Consider the following 18,662-nt stretch of genomic DNA (forward strand, 5'->3'; position numbering starts at 1 on the left):
TTAGGTCCCTGGTTCTGATGCTGCTGCCCCAACAGATGACGCAAGAGGAAATGACGCTCTCAACAACAGACTTGTAGAAGATCTGCAACATCTTGTTGCAAACCTTGAAGGACCTTAGCTTCCTCAAGAAGGACAGTCTGCTCTGTCCTTTCTTGTAGATTGCTTCACTGTTGTGTCTCCAGTCCAGTCTGTTGTCCACATGAACACCAAGGTATTTATATTCCTCAACCACCTCCACTTCTTCTCCCATGATGGAAACAGGGTTTGATCTGACCTTGTTTCTCCTGAAATCTACAATCATCTCCTTTGTTTTGTTAACATTCAAGATGAGATGATTGTTCCCACACCATGCCACAAAGCGGTCCACCAGCTCTCTGTACTCAGCTTCTTGTCCATCTCTGATACACCCGACAAGTGCAGAGTCATCTGAATATTTCTGTAGATGACAGGAGTCTGACTTGTACTGGAAGTCTGAAGTGTACAGAGTGAAAAGGAATGGTGAGAGTACAGTCCCCTGTGGTGCTCCTGTGCTGCTGATCATCTGGTTAGACACACAATTCTTTAGTCTGCCAAACTGTGGTCTGTTTGTCAGGTAGTCATTAATCCAGGTGATTGTTGAGGCCTCCATCTGAGTCTTCTGGAGTTTCAGACGAAGCAGATCAGGCTGGATTGTGTTAAATGCACTAGAGAAATCAAAGAACATGATCCTCACAGTGCTGCCTGCTTTGTCCAGATGACAGTGGGTTTGTTGAAGCAGGTGTATGATAGTGTCTTCAACTCCAACTCCATGGCGATAAGCAAACTGCAGGGGGTCCTGATATGTGCTGGTTTGCTTACACAGGTGGGTCAACAGGAGTCTCTCCAGGACCTTCATGATGTGGGATGTCAGGGCAACAGGTCTGTAGTCATTGATGTCTGAAGGGTGAGTTTTCTTTGGTACCGGAACTAGACAGGATGTCTTCCACAACAGTGGTACCTTCTCTTGGGTCAAGCTAAGGTTGAAAAGGTGTTGCAGAATCCCACAGAGCTGCTCTGCACAGGCCTTCAGGACTCGGGGGCTGACACCATCTGGACCTGCAGCCTTGTTCCGGTTCAGTCTCTCCAACTGCCTCTTCACCTGACTTCTAGAAACAGAAAAGTGGGAGGGGGAGGCAAAGGGGACAGCAGCATCTCCTGATTGGGTTGAAGACAAACTAGTGGAAGCAGAAGAATCCATGACTGAGGTGTAGGTGGAGATGTTAAAGGAAAGCTGTGGGTCAGAGGAGGGTGGGATGTCTCTTTGGCTGGGAACAGGAGGGGAGGATGGTGAGCTTGTTCCTGAACTGAACCTGTTGAAGAATGTGTTCAGCTCATTTGCTCTGTCCAGACTTCCATCCATCCGATCCTCCCTCTGCTTGAGGCCTGTGATCTTCTTCATTCCTGACCACACATATCTGATATTGTTCCTCTGCAGTTTACTCTCAAGCTTCTTTCTATACACCTCCTTGCTCTCTCTGATCTTGACTTTGAGCTGCTGAGCTTGAGCTTCTGTAAACTCCTCAGTAACTCCCTGTCTCGCTCCCTAAAGGCTCTTTTTTTCTTGTTCAATAGTTCCTTTAGCTCACTGGTGATCCAGGGTTTGTTATTAGGGAAACATCTCACTGTTCTGGTGGGGATGGTGTTGTCCACACAGAAGTTTATATAGTCAGTCACACTCAATCATGGCATTAATGTCCTCTCCATGTGGCTTGCAAAGAGAAATCCAATCTGTTGCATCAAAACAACCCTGTAAGGCTTCTTCAGCTTCATGTGACCACTTTCTAACAGTCCTTTTTGTGACAGGTAGTCTCTGGACAAGGGGTTTATATGCTGAACAGAGAAAAACAAGGTTGTGATCTGATTTACACAGGGGAGGTCTTGATTTCGAAATGTATGAATCCTTGACATTTGTGTAAAACAAATCCAATGTCTTGTTTTCTCTGGTAGAGCAGCTGACAAACTGTTGAAAAGTTGGCAGTGTAGCAGAGAGTGAGGCATGATTAAAATCACCAGATATTGCCACAAAAGAATTGGGGTGTTGTGTCTGTATCATAGCAACAACGGAACTGATGACATCACATGCAGTGTCGGCAACAGCTGAGGGTGGAATGTAAACAGCCACCAAAACAACACTGGTGAACTCTCTTGGCAAATAATATGGACGAAAACTTACTGCCAATAGTTCAATGTCAGGACTGCAGAGACGACTCTTCACAGTAACATGTCCTGGGTGACACCATCTGTAGTTGACAAGCACTGCCAATCCACCCCCTTTACTTTTCCTGCTACTCTTTAAATCTCGATCTGCTCGTACAGTCAGGAAGTCCGGCAGAGAGACGCTGGAGTCGAGTATATGATCCTGTAGCCATGTCTCAGTAAAACACATAATGCTACATTCCCGATATTCTTGCTGAGTCCTTGTCAAGGCTAGACGTTCATCCAACTTGTTAGCTAACGATCTTACATTTCCCATGATGACGGATGGCAGAGATGGTTTGAACTTCTTCTTTCTTTCTCTCCTCTTTGCTCCTGATCTACATCCACGACGCCTCCTTTTCAATTCCAGCGGGATTTCTGGCTTCAGTTGTCGAATTATTTCTGCTTTTCCAATGTTAATCAGCTGCTCCCTGTTGTAAACCACCTTGTTGCTATGGTTATGCATCATGACAAAAGAGTAAAATATACAAAAGTATTGGGAAAAATTAATCCAGCTGCACAGCATCCAAGGCAGGAAGGAACAGTTGTCCAAAAAAATGCAATTTCTTCCAAGAAATAACAGGAATGAAATTTTTAAAAAAGAAAAATCTCAATGTGAGGTACAAAGCTACTCCAACGTGCTGCCACCCTCTGCAGCGCATTCTAGAACACTAGAATGCGCTAGTGGTCATGTGGTCGGATGTAGAGTCCAGAATGAATTTAATCAAGCCAGTACCTACTCTCAATCAGAACCTCTTCCGTCATCAAGAGGCTATCTCACCCGAGACATCACGTCACGTGAGTCCGTAGTTGATTGCCGAGTGTGGAGTAACTCGCTCTGGAAAGTCACAATTTCGTTGCTGTTCTTTTTACAAACATAGTCCAGTATTTCTTTCGAAAGTGAAATGAAGTTGTATGCAACAGCAAAGCCTAGCTTACTAACAGGTTGGAATTTTGAAATGTCACGTGACAATGACACATGCTATGTTGTCAGTCCGAAATCTCCGTGCAAGCAACACTGTCGGGGTCGGATGACATTTTTTTGCGTCTTTGCTATGGCTAAATCATTGGTAGATTGGGCAATACAGCTGGTTGTTGTAAACGACCGAAATGGTCCTTTAATAGACAAAAGATCTACTTTGGTTTATGTCTGTTGCACAGTATCTGTATTGGGAAGAGAGTCCATGCTTGCTAATGTACACGTGCCACTTCATTAGGTACCCATTTTAAGGGATGCTTTGTTTTGTTTTTGAGTTTTTGTCCTAGTTGGTGACAATGTTGCACTGATTTATCGCATTATATCCAAAGGTTTCTCTAATATTCTGCCGCTTCTGGTGTATCTATATTCTAAGGTTGAATGAAACATTTAAGAAACACAAAGGGTAGAGCGGACTGTCCGCCACTGGGAACCTCGGTTGTAAATTTGAGTTTTTCCAGTGTGCATGCCGAAGTGTGCACTGGCAGGACACAGATCCCTGAATTTACCTCTGACAGGGTGCTGTATAGGTAGATTTGAAAGAAAGTGGAAAGTGGAGGGGGATAATATTATTATAATATTCAGTTTGAGTTGCTTATAGATTAGAAAAGCACACTATAAATGTCCATTTATATATATCTATTAAAAACAAAAGATAAAGAACAAATTCCTATCAATTGCAGACACAAAGTGAACTCAGAGTAAACTTTTGATTTTAGTCTTCTTTTGAAAGCTCCAAACTTTTTTTCCTTTCAGAATTCCTATAAATGCCACTTTTACTTCAAAACTAGCTTGTTTAAAAAAGTTTTTTCAAAACACCTGCTAAAACAAGGATATTGAAGCATTTCCCGAGCAGGTTTGTCATCAGTGCTCTGAGGACTAAAACTTCCAGCTCTGGCATACCTTTACCTCCCGGAGGAAAGACGTGCCACTACAACCACATAGGAGATGGCATTACCCTGTATCCTTCAGGCTGTGTTTCTGATAATCATGGCAGAGAATTGGCTTCCAGCTGTCTTGACGACAGCTTAAAGGAGAAGAAAAGAAAGATCAATCTTGTAATTTATTTTTTTTGTTTGCCAGCTTTTTTTTCAGTTCCAGAGCCTCCTTTGTGAGTCATGATGGTCGGGAAAAAGTGAGCAGTGCCCATTTTTTTATTGCTCCAACTGCAGCATCCTGAGTGAAAATAAAAATGTATACTCTGGTGTTGTGTTGATAGGTGTCTGCAGCCCTCATGTTGGTGGTTAGAGGTCAGTTTAATAGATAAAATTATTAACGGATTGCCTTATGTAGATCTACATCTCACTGTATTTCTCACATGCTCTTCTCCACCACCACTGGCCTGTTTGTATGCCCTGTGTGAAGTCCTTCAGGGGCAATGCTACACATCCCATCAGCAGTGACCTCTGGACCACTTTGTCTTTCAATACATTGTAACTTCAGCAGAGAGATAAAGACCTAACCCGTGACCAAAGGGCAGCCTGCTGGAGTGATGGCACTGCATGCTCAAACACCCAACTTCGTTTATAATGAAACGGTTGATAAGAATGAGAGGCCGACTTGCTGCAGCATCCATTTAGAGCTGGATGTTCCTCAGCACCCACATGGAGGATGCCAGATGCTTCCTGATGATACCTCGCCCCCCTCGGATACCTTCATTTCCTACGCTGTGACCACTCTGTGTACTGTCTTCTGTTTGTTGTGACTACAGAGGGACATTTCCCAACACCGTGCAACCACAAAGCCACTTTTCAGCTTAGCATTGTCCGCCTTATTCAGCTAGCCATGCCCCCAGGCTGGCTGAGTACTCCTGACTTTCCTCACTGTTCCCCTCCCCACCCTTCTCCCATCAGCTGAAAGAAGACATTTATTGGACAGGATGATAGTCAGCAGACCTGCACTTTGGCTTCTGTTGTCATTAACTGTAATGTGTTTCGATTAGTTGTGTTTTTCTAACTGCCTTCACCGGTTGTCAGCATAGTGTAGTGCTGCCTTGCGCAGTTTGTAGCGGTTTATTCTGTCTTTTAAATACTGTTTAAAGTCAGACTGTGGTGAATCACATTTGTTTGAATATATTCTGTCTGTGGGCTCCTGGAAGAGTCAGCAGATGGCAAGTGTTTAGGCATGGGGACATGTACAGTAAACTCATCACAGATCTTGCTGTATCCTCATGTTCCTTTTTGCTTGTTTTCTTTGTCTGTGTCTGAGGGGTGCTCAGCCATGCACAATAAACCCTGTTAGTGACCGGCAGACTTTGGCCTGTTTATTATTCTGTTGCTGGCTCCCCCCAGACGCCCATGTCGGTTGTTGTTGCACGTGTTGCTTTCTCTCCCTTATATCCCATAAAGGTTAATTGAGGCAGATGTTTGAAGGAATGTTCTGAAGCACAGTTGTTGGTTGAGAGAAAGTGAAACATTTTGCCATAAAAATAATTGAAGGTGTACAAAGCCATAAAATGCAATGCAACAGTCACTATATACAGTTCGGGGGTGGGGGGGGGGGGATAAATTCGTAAAATTAAGGGTCCAGCAAACTTAGCCACTTGATATGCAATACCAAGGCTTAAGCCACCTTTTTCATTTAAAAATGATATTTTTTAGTACTTATTTAACATTCCATATGTGCACTTTGAAGAATGGGGGAAAAAATAGAGGAAAAGTTAAGATGTGGTGGTGTTTGGCATCGCCTGCAATTGAGCTGTCAATGCTGCTGTGTTACAAATATGTTGTTGTGACAGTTCAACCCCAAATATCTGAGGGTCAGGATAAAATTAAATGTTTCAAGTGCACACAACCTGAAACTGGTGACAGTGGTAAGCCTGCTGGACACTGCTGTGGTTTAAGAGAGTAAAAAGTTACCTGACAATAACAAGACAGCTTTGAGATCATGATACTTTGCCATTTCTTGTTTTAACTTCTTGATAAACAATAGAAAAAAAGTCTTTATATTGTTAGTCAGACCAAAACCAGACTTGATACAAAATCTAGTTTATCAAAGTCTAGATACTATATATGCAGCTAAGTTCTATATGAAGCTGCTCTCATTGTTATTACTCGTATTTTCCTGTGTTAAAAGTGTCAGAAATTGTGACGCATTAAGACTACAGGTCAGCACACGGTCACTTGAAGCATTTCCAGACTGTCGCTCTGCTTTAATAAAATCCAAATTTTAGAAACGCAGTATCATCTAATAAAATCACCATTCAAGCAACTGAAATACAACATCTGACTGTGCAGTGAATTCTGATTTGCCTGCATGTATGATGATCTCCCTCTCAGAGGAGTTTGGAAGCAGCAGAATGTCTTTAGTGTCTTGAGCCTGGTTCTGCTCTCATGCATGGATGCTGGGACAAGGATGGTGGTCCAGTTAAACCGCCACATCGAGCTGTTGCTCAACTCAACTTTGCATGTTACTATACGGACGGCACTTCAGAGCAGTAGAATTATTGGATAAGTTTCCATGATAGATGATGGGCTTCCAATAAAACTTGTGATGGATGATCTGCATCAGCTGACCTTGTGTCCCACAATCTGTGATCAGCATGAATAATCCTGACTGGAGCACCCCTCCATACTATCAGCCTCCTCGGTCATTTGAATGGAGCCAGACTGGCAACGTCAAAAAAAATCCTTACTGGATCTTCTTGGTATTTAAACGAGTTGCCATACCAGTATTTGCACATTCCTGCTCTTTATGTCCCATCCGTGTTTGTGTTGTCAGTAGCTGGATCTAAATTCCACAGATTTTGGTTGACTTCACTCTGAAAACAACCGTAAAACTGTGAAACCATGCAACAGCATCTTTTTTAGTTAGTTTTTCTGGTACTTTGATGACTGATTGGATGTTTTAATTCAGCCAAATTTCATCAAGACTGAATGCAAATGACAAGATTGAATGTTGTTCTGCACATTTTATTTCAGCACAGTACATCTAACTTACGGTATACCTCATTAGAGTCAGCAGCATGTTTATTGATAGTGCCTGTGTGGAGCTGCACATTGTTTGTTGGTGAATGCTGTCTGACAGACATGGGAACCACCACAGTGTATAGTTTGTTATACTATTAGCCTGGTCCTGCTAGTAGTTTTTAAAGCTGCAGTCTGCAGGATTTGTTGTCATACGTAAAGTCCTAATTTTTGGCATTTTAAGAGTTTACATGATCTATCAGAACGCTTCAAGTTGAAAACGGTGACCTCCGTAGTCGCAAAATGCAAGAAATGCTTATTTTTTTAACTGAAAAATAAAAAGTTATTCAACTTCCTGTCCCGCCCCATCAAAACACATGAGAACTCGTGCACGTCTACGTGCATGCCAGATGCGCGTACACGACTCCTAATTCATCAACTCACCTGTCATTTGCGATGACACAGTAAGTAGACTAGCCCGTAATGAAGTTCAATAGTCTAGATAAATAAGCGTGGGGACGAGCCTACCTTGTATTGCACGTGCACAATCGGTGATTGACAGGCAACAGAGCCCAGCTCGTAAACCTGATTGGTTACCTTTTACCGGTCCGGTCTGCAATTTTGTAAACAAACCTGCTGGCTTTGGAGGGACCTAGCGGGACATATAGTGGACCTAGAGAACTAATTTTTTTTATTTTTTTTTGTATTGGGGTATTTAATGTACTACTTTCAGAATCCCCGGACAGTTCCAGGCATTATGCTTGAAAAAGAGTTGCAGACTGCAGCTTCAAGAAACAGTGCAGTTAATTGCAACATTACAAAAAGGGTGGCAGCTGCATAAAGCACTCAGAAAAGTCAGTATGAAGTCAGTCATTTTTGATGGAGAGACTTACTGTCAGACAACTGAACCGTTTTTTTTGGAAGATCTTGATTCACAGTGATTATGTTATGAATGCCATCATATGGAGGGATTTGTGAGCAAAATCATCACAGAGGAGCGTGAACTACTAGGAGGCAGAAAGCTGTGCTTATCCCTGTTTGGCAGAGCCAAGCTCCTTAGCAGAGATGACAAGGCCGTTAACTTGACCAACTGGCAAAAAAAGATGGATGGAAATTGTTCAGTTTTTGGGAGGGAGTGCAGCTCTTTGCTAAAAGCAGGAAAAGATCTCCAAAGGCAGGAAAGTCTCTGCAACATCTACTTTGTGAGTCAAAATGCAAAACTCTGTTTCTGTGTCAGGAGAATTGCTCTCTTGTTACTACACAGAAAACGTAGTTCTATGCTTCTGAACATTTGTACGCTCTCCTTTATATGACCTAGGGACTCCTAGGCTTCTCAGTGACGCATATATCAGGAAATAAAATTACTCACTTGGAAATGTTTTATTTGCATTACATATTACATAACTGATTGATTGATTATATTTGGTGTAATCAGTGGTAGTCACTGTCCGAGACTAAGCTACTGTAGCTGTCACCTTTCTCTTGTGCAAAATGTTTTAGGGAGCTGTAACTTCTGTTAAAAGTGTCAGGCTGTAAAGTATAACTTGGAATATTTTTACTTGTTGAGGCCAGGGAAATTACCATTACGAACATGATGCTGATATTGTCAAGTGAGGAGAGCAGAAACACAATCAACTTCATAAAGCCATACATCAATCCATATTCCATACCCGCTTAATCCACTTTCGGGTCACTGGGGGGTGAGACGCAGGGTACACCCTGGACAGGTCGTCATGCCATCACAGGGCCACACAGGCCCCATCCACATGTAGCCGGGTATCTTCTAAAACGAATATATTTATCTACGTTTGGACCTGTCATCCACATGAAAACGCATAAAAACGCATCGTAAACGAATGTTTTAAAAAACTCTGGGCAAAGTGAAGATTTTTGAAAACTCCGTTTATGCAGCTGCGTGTAGACAGAGATAACCGGAGTTTTGCGTTTTCGAACATCACAATATGCGCCAAAACAACACCAAATCTGCTTTAAAGTCTAAAGTGCGACCGTTGCTAACTGAAGAAGCATGGATGCCTTGAGAACTGTGGTGGTTATTATTGTGCAGGCGCTGTTTACTGCCTTGATTTTACACGCCCAAGTCGTACTCCCAGAGGAATGGCGTGACAATTTCCGCATGTCCCGGTCCTCACTCCTGTCGCTGTCGGAATTATTACGTCCTCATATCGAGGGGCAGTCCACTGTCATGCGATCACCTGTCAGTGTGCTCAAAAAAGTTGCGTGCACACTTTATTATTTAGCTGATGAGGGCAGATTGCGCAAAACAGCAAATTGCATTTGGGTTGTCAAGACAGGTGAAAACGCAGATGTTCGGTTATGTGTGGAAGTTTTTTTTTTTCGAAAACGAGGTAATGTGGATACAAATTATTTTATAAACGGAGGGGGGGAAATATTCGGTTTTAAAAATACCCGGCTACGTGTGTACATAGCCACAGAGCCACACAACCTTGCACACTCACTCACAATTTAGAGACTCCAATCAACCTAACATGTTTTTGGACAGTGGGAGGAAGCCGTAGCGCCCGGAGAGAACCCACGCATACACGGGGAGAACATGCAAACTCCACACAGAAAGACCCCAGCCGGGAATCAAACCTGGGACGCACTTCAAAAACCAGATAATATAGATCAGGATCATTCGGCTCACCTGTACTTTTATGAGCTGTGGGTTTCTGAACTAGAAAGAGCATAATGTGCTCCAGCATTCTCCTGAATGGGACCTTCTAAGAAGGGCTGGTTAGTCATTTACTACTTGGAATATAGACATTGTATTGGGCAATGCAGTGGCCATTCCCTGCAGCTCAGATGCTTTGGAGCTTGTTAAAAAGAAACCTGCCTTGATATTGTAATGGCACAATACCACTTAAAGCCCAAGTTATCAATTTTGTCTGCAGGTTTGATAAAGTGGCTTGTTAAGAACATTGTATGTGGACAAGTACCCTCAGGTGTGGCTCTTTTGTCGTGGTCATCTCTTCCTTTGATGAGAAGGAAACTTTGAAACGGCATGAAAGTAAACTCATTTAATGAATACCCAAGCGCTGTGTGGCTGCTTATTCACAGAACACAATAGCACCAATAACGCCTTGGCAATCCTGCAGTGAAATACGTGCAATCTGTGCTTTTTCTGTTTTGTACATTGTTACTTTTCAACAACACTCTGGGTGAAATGTGAATATTTGCTGGATGCTGGGCCAACATAATAAGTCAGCTTTTGGAGTGTGGTAAGACAAACTGTTGTGAAACAGTTTTTGTACACATATTTGAACAGTCACACCCATGTTAGACCAGATCATGAAAGCATTCCTCTTAAGCAAACTTACGTACATTGTTTGTTTAGAATTAGTCTTGCTGTCACACACAGGGTTAAATAAAAACAAACAGAAGATTTTACACATTAGCACAAAGAGGTAAATAAATACAGTTGTGCAAAAGACCACACAATCAGAAGAAGATAAAATACAAATCATCTGATCCTTCGCAGGTCTTTAAATTAGGTAAATACAATCTCAGATGAACAAGACATGAGATATTGCACTGTGCCATTTATTTAACAAAAGCTAAGCCAAAATGGAAAAGCTGTGAGTTAAAAACTAAATCCAGTCAATGATTCAGTGGTTTGTAGAACCGCCTTTAGTAGCAATACTTTTGTCTGACGTTATCAGTCTCTCAAATCATTGTGAAGGAGTTTTGGCCCTTTCTTCTCTACAATGTTGCTTCAGTTGGTTGAGGTTTGCAGGTTTGTTTATGCACAGCTCTCTTAAGAGCTTTTCATCAGGTCGGTGTCTGGACTTTGACTGGACCATTGCAAAACCTTGACTCTTTTCATTCTGCTGCATTCTTACTGCTGTGCTTGGCATCATTGTCCAGTAACAAGAACCAATTTCAGCCAAGTTTTAGCTGTCAGACAGGTGGCCTCACATTTAACACTAGAATACTTTAGGAGGAGTTTACAGTGGACTCAATGACTGCAAGGTTTCCAGGTCCTTCGGCTGCAAAACAAGCCCAAATCATCAGCCCTCCACCGCCGTGCCTGACAGTTTGTGCTGATATGTAGAGTTTGGTTTTTTCCAAACATGCTGTTGTGCTTTATGACCAAACATCTTGACTTTGGTCTTGTCTGTCCAACGGACATTGTTCTAGAAGTCTTGTGGTTTGTTCAGATGTAACTTTACAAGCCTAAGCTGTGCTGCCGTGTTCTTATTAGAGAGACGAGGCTTTCTTCTGGCATCCCTTCCAAACAAGCCATGCTTGTTTGGTCTTTTTCTGATTGTACGTTCATCATACTATTTGAGGTCAATGAAGTCGTAGATGTAGTGTTTTTTTTGTAATTTCTCTGAGCATCACATGGTCTGACCTTGGGGTGAACTTGCTGGGAAATCCACTCCTGGGAAGACTGTTGGCTGTTTTCCACATGTGAATAATCTTTCTCACTGCAGAATGATTGACTCCAAATAGTTTGGAAATGGCCTTATAACCCTTCTCAGATTGATGGGCAGCAACAATTGTTTCTCTAATATCATTGCTCTTGTCTTTTCTCCTTGACATTGTGTTAACACACACCTACGTTTTCTGGACCAACAAACAGCCAAAACTTCAGATTTTTGTAGAGGTGGTTAAAGTTGCTGATGATCAGTTATTCAAGTGCATCAAGTGTCTCTTAGTTCCTACGAAATAATGTGTGTGTGTTGTTGTTCATCTGAGATTGTATTTACCTCATTTTAAGACCTGGTGAGGACCAGATGATTTTTCATTTTGTCCCAATAAGTAAAACCTTAGAATTGAAAGAGGATGTCCTTTGTTTTCGATATGAATGCATAATAATCTTATTGTTCTACATCACACTGTAAGCCATTTTGCAGGAGGTAAACAAGGACAATGGACAGTCATACTTGACTATGTAACCATGTGTAAATGTCAGATTGCCTGGATATAGATCATTCTTGTGGAGAATACGTTTTGTATGTAACTTTGCCAGAAACTTCACTGTCACCTTGGATCTTTGTACTGGAAATCATGTCCAACTGTTTGTTAGTTTTTGTAATGTGATTCTTCTCCCTGAGTGGCTTCAAGCCTTTAATCAAGGCTGTTTGTCACAGTTTTTTTTAAACTACTTCCACTCCCTGCTGCTGGGGTAATTGGGTTCATGGCTCATGTTGAAAGTTTAGACTTCAAGATTTTGAGGCTTTTCAAAAGCATGAATGACAAATATTGCACTGTGCACTTATTGACATGCGAGTGAAATGTTGCAGGAGCTTATGAATCCATGAAGCATTCTGGCCAAAACAATGTAACTATTTGCGAAACCATGTCATGTACAGTGGTTTCACTGACAAATGAATTGGCCTACAGCTAAAAGGAAGTTCATATTCTGACTTTGCTTGCCATTAAAAGCAATTCAGATGTAATAAAAAGCTTTGTTTCTATATACCCAGATGAGTAATGAGACTTAAAACTGAAAAACCACAAAACCAAGCGTTTAAAATGTATTCCTTACACAACATTAAGCACATTTTAAACACATTCACATGTTTGTTACTGCATTAGAGTTGAAAATATCTCTGGTCACGCAATCTTAGAGGAAAGCTGCAGGTCCAGATGCTGTTTACGTTTCACTCTGTTTTTAATAGATCACAAGATATTGATTTAAAGGTTGTGTGACCAAAGTATGATATAAGGGTGTTGTTTATCTCAAGGGACGTTGAAGGGACAGCCTGTGAACAGGGCTGATTGAACCAAGTGTCACATGCTTGTTTTCTGTAGTGTCACATCAAGCTGACATGAAAGTCCCCCCAAGCTTAACTCCCAGCTGAGTTTCGAAAAACTATTTGGCATCAAAAGAAGATTGAATAAGAAATGTGATGATGCTAATCTGGATTGGGTTATTGTTGAGATTTGTGCCCCCTTTGAGAGGCAAATGAGCCCGTCAACCTCAAAAACCCCTTTACTTTTACTATTCTGTGTACAGAATGTGGAAATGAATGTGTCCCACTTTTAAAGTTTCTGAAAAATTTGCTCAAATCACACACTAACTGCTGGGTCAGACGAATAGCCTTTTTGTTTGTTTATAACTGAGTGATATGACCCAGGAGTATCTAGTCAGCAGACACGATAAAAGCAAGTTAAATTCTCTCAGTGCTTTGTGAAAGCGCTCCATTTCTCATTTCCTCATGCATAGGATGCACCGGACCATCATTTAGGAATGGAAAGGTGATGATGCTGGACCACATACACTTGTGTCAGTGACATTAATTTTTTTCTCAATCGGAAGGGAAGTCTGTGCGACCATTCTTAATTTAACACCAATATTTACTTTTCATTTCTTTCCTTCCTTTATTGTTGGAGTACCAGCATTGGTAATGACACAGTAGTTTGAGTGGATGGTCCACATAAAACAGCATGGAAGACTCACAGGGAAAATGATCTAAAGCGCCTTTTTGTAGTTAGCAATGTTGTGATATTAATATACACCTACGCTTTACTGTTTTACACTGAGATCCAAGCCATCCCTTGTGGTTATTCTTTCATGGAATTGGCTTGTTTGTCTGTGTACTGGACAGGAATGCTCCCTGGGCAGTTTGATTGTAGTTGAGCATATACATGCAGGAATTATTCAATGCCAAACCACATCATCTGGGTGTGTTATGCAGGCTTTGAAAGCTTCAGTTTCATCCTTTTTCGTTCCGACTAATATGGTTTAATGTATTTTAAAATTTTTGGTTTTGGTTGCACTAACACAATAATTCTTTCTATTGTCATGTAGCCTAAACATTCTGATTAAGGTGAGAGTAGATGAGACTGTTTTATTGTCTACTGAAGTATCGCTGCCAGCAAAAAATGCCTGGGATTAACTCTTGGAATGGGATTTGAATAATTTTGTTTGCAACTGTACGTGTGTGTGTGACCCCAGCCTCACAGGATAAGGGCTTCTCCTCCTCATAAAACCCCCTTTAATCCAAGCTCATAGCTGTCCTCATTTCTAAACAATAACACCATTTATGTCTGTGTTTTATCATGCTGAACTGCAAATGCAGTGGTCAATTCTGATTTTATCTCTTGAGTTAGCTTAAGTGTTGTCTTTCTTTTTGTGGTTAGATGTATTAGGTGCTTGTATCTGTATTTTAATTCAAAATTGCAAGAAATGGCTTAGTTCTGCATTTGACACTTAAACTTTGGTTCATGTGAGGAAGGATAAGTATAAAAAGACTCTTACTTCTAGTGAAACATACCTGCTGCTGCGAATCCATCAGCAGGCGAGCTTGACTGAGTATTCGTCAAGCACCCTACTGGTGCATTTTAAGATTGATGGTTCAAGCGAATTCTTGGGTGACACACACACTTCGATATATAACTTTTCTTAGAAACTGTTAGTTTTTAAAAGCTCAGGTTGTAGTTTGTATTTCACCAAAAGGAAATACTATGAAGTACTTGCCTTTGGTAGAAAGCGTTAGAGGGATTCCCTGAAGGTACATGAGGATCTCCTCCTAGAAATACCCTTGATACCTTTTTTTTCTGTTTCAATTTGCTCCACTAATAGTATGTAATTATGTAATGACCATCTGGAGGCTGGAGGACAACTTAAAATCAACCCCTATTTTTCTGTTTTGCATAAAGCCCCAACAAATGCTGCATTTCAACGTTGGCGAATCTCTGTCTATTTTTGCTGTTTTTATCATAGCATATTTGAATATATTGTCGATCCTATTGGATAAAACAGGATAAATTGAGGTACAGCAGTCTTTGTGATTAAGAACAAACATGGAAGGGTGCTGTCGGCTCTGACACATCATACTCATAATCGGCTCATCGGTCGTGTTTGTCCTGGCTGTTAGCCCTGATCCCAGCCTTCTTCTGTGGTGTAAATCATTATTGGCATTATTTCTGGTTTGTGACCTACGGTAATTCAGTTGCCTTTACAAACCAAAAAAAACCCAGAACAGTTTGTTGACACGTTGTGGATTGTAACAAATGTCACCATGCTCTCTCTTGATTGTTGAATGTCTGTTTCTTTTTCTTTTCTTTATCTTCCTTGGAGGCTCCGGCTCACTCATGTGGCTGTTTCCAGGGAAACCACATTCCTTTTCGAAATGTACCATGTCTGACATTGGAAACTGTCCGTCTCCATGGCAACATAGCCTCTAAAGTCTCAGTAAATAATAAGATTGGGTGTGAAGCAAATACAAATGAAGATATAGTTTTTTTTTTTTCTTCAGATTTGCTCTTTGGAGTCTTGAACATAAGAAGGGAGTAGCTAAAATTGGTCTTACTGCTCATCTTTGCCGACGGATGAAGGTTTATTTTGAGGACATTTTCTTCAGGGGGAACTATAACTTGGCATGTTGCTGCTTATCTGAAGCCCATCCACATATATGCCTATTGATTAATGTCAAGAGGCAGGCTTGATGTTGGATTTGTCCTCCTTCTCGACTGGCTTTGGTGTTTAATCTCTGTGGTTTTTACTGACCTGTCACTTTATATCACGCATGACTGCCTTTTCATTATGTTCCCGATGTCAGACACATTGAGACATGGCTCTTAGAGGACAGAGGAAGTGTTTGGTGCCATTTTCTCATAAGTCTCGCAATCTCCATCAGACTTTGCCAGATGACAAGTTTTGGAATATGATTATGTTTTCCCTGGAAGAGAGTTCAAATCCTTATTTTCAAGCTGTTTCTGCAACAACAAAAAAAAGGGAAAAGCCAGCGTGCTCACAGGGTTCAGTGCTTTTCTCTTTCTTTGTAAATTTGAGATGAAATCTTAGGTTAATTATTACAGATATAGCACCCTGATGTCTGGCAAGCTTTTTATGTCTGTAGTGGTTTCCCCACTAAGACCAGATTGAATAGGAAGATGAAAAGATGTAATGTCATCAGACTTTAAATATGTCGGCGTTCCTGGGGCTCGTCGAGACAGCCAGTGGGTTAATGTGGGTTTAGCCTTCTAGAAATGTCTCATTCTTTTAAGCTTTTCTTTTTGTTCACGCTAATATATTCAGACATGTTGGCAAGTCAAAAATTAAGACCTCTCTATTGAAATTGTTTTAAAAGATGTGCAGTCTTACTGACAGTATTGTTTGATTCTTTAGCCAGTGGCTAGGTTGGATGTGTTTATAATGTGAATCTACATTTCTGACACCTCCAGACAAGAAAGAATGGAGTAAGCTCTTTGCCTGCGTGATTGGAGTTGTCATCTCTTCTCCAGTGTTTCTTAAGGATTTGTCCTCTCAGCCTTAATGGTCTGAAATCTGCTGGTTTTCTTTGTTATATTTCCACTCTGTCAGTCAAAGAACACTAATGATTTTTAAATGTCTTTTCTAGCTCTTCTTAAGGTACAATTCAGTGGTAACTGGTACATTTTGATATACAAGAAGACCATACTGATCTACATCTATAAATGTAATAGAATTGGTATTTAAGTTAGTTGTGATCAGCTATATAGAAGATTAGAGGCAAAAAGATGGGCTGCAAAACTGTCCTATTCAGAAATCAGGATGAGGTTTTTGTGTCTCCATCTGCATAGCTAGAAAGTTCAAGACTGGTAGAAAGCACTGAAGGATGTAAGATGGAAGCTCTTTTACCAAATGGGTAACATCAGTTATGAATAAGAGCCATTGTACCGATCCACTGACCTTGGGCAAGTTTTTACCTGCAGAACTGAGGTTGCTGAACAGTGTTGTCCAGCCTGCAGCCCCCTAGTGATGTCAGACAGTCCAGTGCTTTTTGCTTAATTCAGTGTCACTCCAGATGTAGAGATCAGCACGGCTGCCCAGTTTCCAGCCAGACAAGTTGTCACATTTAAAGTGTTTTGCTGTTATTTTATGTGTTAAACGGTTAAACCGGTTGGTAAGAAGTGTGTTTATTAAGCACCTGAGACTGTGGTAGTTTACACTGTATGTTGGCTGACCTAGGCTATATGGTTATCTTTAACACTAATATTGAAAGCTGATTTTTTTTTTTTTTTTTTTTTTTTCAAATTGAAATTAAAGCTCCTGTTTCAAAGAAACATTCAGTCCAGCTGCTGCCATTGGCGGAACCCAACACGATAAGCCTAAATATAGTTTGGCTTGTTTCATCAAAATAACTGGTGTTGGCACAGATAGGCGGATGTTACTGCCCTCCTAAGGTGTCACCATCTGAAGGCCGGTGAGGTGGCATAATACTGATGTAGTGACCCATACAACGTGTTACTAGAAAAAAAACAGTATTTATAAAGAAGCTGTATGGTTTCACATTTATGTCAATTTATCTTCATTTCAGTGGCAAATCTGTTTTTATCATTTTTATCATTATCATTTGACAAAACTGTTTCATACAAATGTATAAAAAGGTCTTAAAAGAAACATGGAAAGTCAGTATTATTGTGAACCTTCACTCACTCTCAGCATTTGCTTTGCTGACCACAAATCCAATCCAAAAGACCACAGATTCCCAGATTTAGCCCTGTGGGACTAAATATAATTTGCGTAATAACCCCCTCTACTGCTGAATGTGTTAGTGGATTATGTGAAATTTTCTAATTAGAGCAAATAGGGGATTGACCTGTCAAGTCGAGTCAAGTGTGTGTCTGGTAAGCCGTTCTATCCACTTGCTTGTCTGTAAGCAGCATGTCGCGGGTGTTATCGTGTATCAATTTTTACGCATTTGTCTCGACTGGCATCATGTGTTTATACAGTCTATGTGTTGTGTAGTTTTGCTGAAATTAAGAAGGTTGAAATCTATCAGAGTACAGAGGCTCCTGCTCCCAACGTTCGGGTTTTCTCCTGTAACCTCTGAGCATCCACAGGGAGACAGAACCACATATTTCTTGTAGCACTGTCACTTATCTTTTTCTCATCACCTCTTTTTGTCCCTCCAGTTGTCCGTTCCTGGCGCTGCAGCTCACCCCAGTCATCCCAGTCATAGGAGGTGTGTTGTTTATGTTTGTACTCGGGACCCTTCTGAGAACCAGCTTCACTGACCCTGGGGTACTGCCCAGGGCCACCCCAGATGAGGCAGCTGACCTGGAGAGGCAAATAGGTAAAAAAAAAGATCACTTGCACCTAACCACCTAAGTTGATTTCACTACAGCTGATGACAATGAATACCTCTTATTTAACAGCCTGCACACTTTTTTTCTAGCCATAACTGTTTTGGTATCACAAAAGTGTTGAAATAGAGGCGATCTTTTACTGAGTATAGCAGAGTGATACTTGTATGTATTTTTGGAGAAAATTATTGCTATAGTGAGCTAATTTCTGGGCCGAGTTTATCTATGTAGTCTAAGACATGGGGACATAGCTTCCATCCGCTTTAAAGACACCATCAGGCATCTCAGCCTCAATATAAGCTGAGATGAAGTATTCATGCTACTTAAACCAAATGGCCTTTTATCGGTTTATTTCACTGCAGCTCAAAGATCCTCTCCTCCCCATTTGATGTATGACTTGGTCATGAAATTGATAAGTTCTCAATCTAATTTGTGACGTGTAAGGTAAAACTGTTGGTGCATTAGGAGCCACTTCATATGGAGTTACTGACTTACCAGCAGCACCATGAGTCACAACCAGCTGGGAA

At 41.1% G+C, this 18,662-nt stretch overlaps 1 protein-coding gene across 5 annotated transcripts in view; it reads left to right on the plus strand.

Moving 5' to 3' along the window:
• The window catches only part of LOC142366529 (palmitoyltransferase ZDHHC14-like), a 59,074-nt gene that overhangs the window by 7,332 nt on the left and 33,080 nt on the right, over window positions 1-18,662 (plus strand). For all 5 annotated transcript variants that reach the window (XM_075448436.1, XM_075448432.1, XM_075448433.1 and 2 more), the window contains exon 3: window positions 17,965-18,125. In XM_075448436.1, coding sequence (XP_075304551.1) covers window positions 17,965-18,125 — 161 coding nt within the window. The remainder of the gene's footprint in view (window positions 1-17,964; window positions 18,126-18,662) is intronic.

The sequence above is a fragment of the Odontesthes bonariensis genome, chromosome 17, assembly GCF_027942865.1.
Source record: "Odontesthes bonariensis isolate fOdoBon6 chromosome 17, fOdoBon6.hap1, whole genome shotgun sequence".
Lineage (NCBI taxonomy): Eukaryota > Metazoa > Chordata > Actinopteri > Atheriniformes > Atherinopsidae > Odontesthes > Odontesthes bonariensis.